This window comes from Lygodium microphyllum, chromosome 16 (genome assembly GCF_053477565.2).
Source record: "Lygodium microphyllum isolate KBCC chromosome 16, Lygodium_microphyllum_v1.1.10, whole genome shotgun sequence".
Lineage (NCBI taxonomy): Eukaryota > Viridiplantae > Streptophyta > Polypodiopsida > Schizaeales > Lygodiaceae > Lygodium > Lygodium microphyllum.
The window spans coordinates 83558128-83562770 of record NC_141150.1 but is presented as its reverse complement, the minus strand read 5'-3'; the positions used below and the strand labels follow the sequence as shown (position 1 = coordinate 83562770).

Sequence of the window (4643 nt, the reverse complement as noted above, 5' to 3'; positions counted from 1 at the left end):
TTTTGAACTTTATATACAAAACCCTAAATTCCCATGGGTGCCCATTCCTTTTTTACATGACCAACCGTTGTGGCAAGGTCCTTTATCTATTTTTCTCTTCTAGCCTTATGCCTCTAGTCTACATCCATCTAATATTTTACAATTGGCACAGGAAGGAGCCTGACACTCTTTTACAAGAGTTTTTAGAGCTTTTTGAGGCGCATTTCATTTAAAATTGCACTTTTTGCCCCAGCTTAGCTTTAGAGACCGCCTACTTGTCTTTGCTCTTTTTCCATCTTTTTTTCACTTTTTCCTCCGTTTCTCCGCCATCTCGACTTGGGGTTAACATGTAAAAAATGATGGCCATGGCCTTGTGCATTTATTGCCCTCTCATTTTGAAATTCACATACGAAACTATGCCCTCATTTGCAAACTATTCCTCTTCGGGATATAGTTTATACCAAATGCACAGATTCTAGATTCTTGATAAACTGGTAAATTGTGGCTTGTGGAAACCATTTTAAGTTTTGTTTTTTTTTCCCTCTGAAAGCCAAAGGTTTTAGGCCATATCTTTAAATTTTGAAGTTTTATTTGTTGAAAATGCTGCTTTTGTTGTTGGGCAATGCGACGGGTTTATTAAAGCGTCAAGGCCCCTCGTGCGTATGAGTGAGGCAATTTAAAATTAAGGCCTCCATGGGGACCAAACTCAGCCTAAACGCACACCCACTTTGCTGGCATAAAACCACCCGGCCCTGCAGGTCATTGGTGAAAAAGTTTAGGAATCCATCCATTTTACATTAAACCTCCAGTTCCTAGTGAATATCGGACCATTCCCCTGCATGTACGCACATGGCTGCAACTTGCTAAACTGTGCCGGACCTGGCAGTCGTCTTGACATAGTCGTGCCGGGTTTGTTGGCTCAAACTCGTGCGCATCCTCGTGCATGGACAAGGCAGTTCAGGCCTTGCAGCTCCAGTTCCAGCAAGGCTTTCCCCCTTCCAGAGACGCAGTGTTCTGGGCTCTGCAAACCTGCGCGGCAACAAAGAACTTGCAGGATTGTAGGTATTTGCATGCCATCATCGCAGGCACCGCACTGAACGATGTCGTCAGCGACTATCTCATCCGCCTGTTCGCGTCCTGCGGGAGCCTCTTAGAAGCCAACCTCGTGTTCTGCAATGTGTCAGAACCTAGTGATTTCACTTGGAATGCCATCATGTCAGCCCATGCCAGGCATGGAGAGAATCAGAGGACCCTTGAGCTCTTCTTTGAAATGCAACAGGAAGGTTTTGGAGCAAATAGATTTGTAGTCCCTTGCATTTTGAAAGCCTGTGGTGGCTTGGGAGGTCTGCAGCATGGTAGGCTGGTCCATGACCAGATTATCAGACATAACATCACTTCTGACACCGTCATAGGGAATGCGTTGGTCGATCTGTACTTCAAATGTGGAAGCTTGGGTGAGGCCCAGAGAGTTTTTGATAACTTGTCTGGGCGAAATCTGGTGTCTTGGGGTATTCTGGTCTCAGGATATGCCTATGCTGGAGATGTGCCTTTTGCTCTCAATCTTTTTGAATCCATGGAGCGGGATCATGTTCTGCCAGACAAGACCATGTATTTATGCATATTAAAAGCATGCGCCAGTGTTTGTGCTGCTAAGCAGGGAAGGGTAATACACAAGCACATCATACAGCGCGGAATGGATTCAGATGTTGTGTTGGGTAGCAGCCTGGTTGACATGTATGCCAAATGTGGAATCCTAGGGGAAGGATGTAAAGTGTTTGAAAACCTAAGCAATGCAGATGTCGCAGTATGGGGTGCAATGATTGCAGGATATGCCCAGCACGAGCAGGGCTTAACTGCCCTTAAGCTTTTTGAGCAAATGCAACAGAAATGCATAATGCCAGACAAGCCTACATTCCTTAGCACCTTGAAAGCCTGTGGCAGTCTCCAAGCTGTAAAGATGGGGGAGGTGGTATATGATCAAATAATTGTTTGTGATTTTCACTCAGATTTAGAGGTAGGGACTGGTATAATTGACATGTATGTAAAGTGTGGGAACTTAGACGAGGCTCATAACATTTTCAATAGGCTGCCCAATGTTGATGTTGTTTCTTGGGGGGCTGTAATTGCAGGAACTGTGCAGCATGGGGATGCTTTTACAGCCCTTGAGCTGTTTGATGAAATGCTGCAGAAAGGTATTGAACCAAGTGAGGTCACATACCTGTTTGTTTTGAAAGCCTGTACTAGCATTGGAGCCATAACTCAAGGGAAAGTGGTACATGATCTCATCACACAAAATGAAATTGTCCTGGGTGTTCAAATTATAAGTGCACTTATTGACATGTATGGCAGTTGTGCATACTTGCAGGAGGCACATAAGATGTTTTCTTTTGTGCCTATTAAAGATGTTGTAGTCTGGAATGTTATGTTTCTAGGTTATTCACAGCAGGGAGAAGTGCTTTCTGCTCTCCAACTTTTCTTTAAAATGCAACAAGAGGGTGTAGAACCTGACCAGAACACATTTTCCAGTATTCTAAAAGCCTGCACTGTAAGAGAAGCTATAAATCAGGGCATGTCAATGCATGATCAAGTGGTTCGAAGGGGGCTGGAAAGTGAGCCTGTTGTTGGAAACAGCCTTGTGGACATGTATTGTAAGTGTGGTTATGTAGACGATGGAGTTCAGGTTTTTCAGATGTTGCCTTGTAAGGATGTGGTCACATGGAACTCTATAATGGGAGGTTATGTTTTGCATCAGCAGCCTCACATGGCTCTTCAATATTATGAAAAGATGCTGCACGATGGCTGTCTTCCCGACAAAGTCGCCTTCTCATGTGCCCTGGAAGCTAGTAAGTGCACAGAATCAATCAATCATGGCAGACTTTTGCACCACCAGTCAATTGAATGTGAGCTTGAAGCAGATGTTGCCATTGGGAGCAGCCTGGTTGGGTTGTATTCTAGCTGCGGAAGTTTGGATGAGGCACGCCAAACATTCACAAAATCTTTAAAGAAAGACTTGGTGTTATGGGACAGAATAATTGCTGCTTGCACACAACATGGCAACTGCAAGCTCGCATTGCAATATTTTGATGAGATGCAGCAGCAGGGGTTAAAACCTGATGGTACAACATATACCAGTGTTCTAGCTTCTTGCAGTCACGGAGGGCTAGCTGAAAAGGGTTTTGAAGCAGTGAAAGAGGCTTACTGCAGTTCACTGAGTATTGAACATTTCAGCTGCATGGTAGATCTCCTAGGCCGAGCAGGATGCTTAAATGAGGCAAAAGAGATACTGGACTCTATGCCTCTCATCCCTGATATGACTGGGTGGATATGCTTGCTTACTGCCTGCAAAACATTTGGAAATGTGGATCTAGGAAGACATTGTTTTGATAAAGTTGTTGCATCAGATCCTAGTATTACTTCTGCTTATACACTCATGTCCAATATCTATGTGAATGCTGAAATGTGGGAGGATGCCTACAAGATAGAGGAGATGAGGTCATTTTCATCTGCATGGAAGAAACCAGGCAAGGCTTCAATTGCTGTTGAGGATCATATGCAAGACTTTGTGGTGAATGATCATTTATACACCGACAATACTTACACAAAGTCACAGAGGGTAAGTAGGCTACTGAGAAAAGAAGGATATATGCCGCAGGTGGAGTCATCATCAGCCTTATTTTTGCAAAATGAAGTAGATATTAGAAGGTTTAGGCAAAATGAATCTGTAGAACTAGGCTTTGGAGTGCTGAGTGGTGTGGATGCTATCACAAGCAGATGTATATTTTTGTGGAGTGGCCTTACTGACTTTGAGTTTTTACCCAATGTAAGAATTGAAAACCTTGTTTTAAAAGGTGCATGTTGGGAGTTTAAACATAAGGATGAGCTGTGTTTTTCTGGTTAACTAGTAATCTATCAATAATCTAACCTCCATAAACATTAATCAACATCAACATGACTCATTAAACAAAGATCTCCCTGAGATCATTAAAGGCTTGCCATAGATAGTCTGAAAAACAGGTTTGCTGTCGGTTGATTCCTTTCATGCCAGCAAGAGTAAAAGAGAGCCAAATCTTGAAGACTTGTGGTGTCACTTCTGTCCAGCTTTCTGCTGTAAAAATTAGGTTTAGAAATTCAGATTTGACAGGGGACTTCCCAGTAATGCTTCCAAGGAGAAAGTGGTGGTCCTAGGATCAATGTTGTTGAGAATAGTTGTGGCACTTGTCTTGGGAATCTATTCTGAAAAGATCGGAACTGTCTACTGCCATTATTGTCCTTGTAACTGGCAGTAGCAAGCCAACAACTGAGTCATTTGTTGAACCGTTATGAGTCTGCTGCCGATGTTAGTGTTCCCTTAGTTGGCAGTAGATAGCCATTGATTCGACCAGTCCCATGATGGTTCTAATTGTGTTAATGTCTCTAATTATCTGGCATAACTGGTCTCTTGATTGGTAGTAGCGATCCATTTGTTGAACCGGCTCCATTGCTGCTCTGAATAGTTTCCTGATTCAACCGTCTGATCTTGTGAAAGTGTTGGGATTAGTACAGTTTTGATTTGTCTTGCACGTTGGTCTTCCAACAACTCAGCTCTTGCATGGTCGAGTGTGTTTACTTCATCCTTCTTGTGAGATCAAGTGCTTGGCACAATATTATTTCACATCCCTAACGAT

The 4643-nt window shown here is 43.2% G+C and overlaps 1 protein-coding gene across 1 annotated transcript; it reads left to right on the top strand.

The window, feature by feature from the left end:
* Positions 1–765: 765 nt before the first annotated feature.
* LOC148023049 (pentatricopeptide repeat-containing protein At5g27110-like) lies at positions 766–4407 on the top strand. The gene has a single exon (XM_087696051.1). It carries the CDS (start codon positions 923–925, stop codon positions 3875–3877), a length of 2955 nt encoding a protein of 984 aa, XP_087552177.1. The 5' UTR covers positions 766–922; the 3' UTR covers positions 3878–4407.
* The last annotated feature ends 236 nt before the right edge of the window (positions 4408–4643 follow it).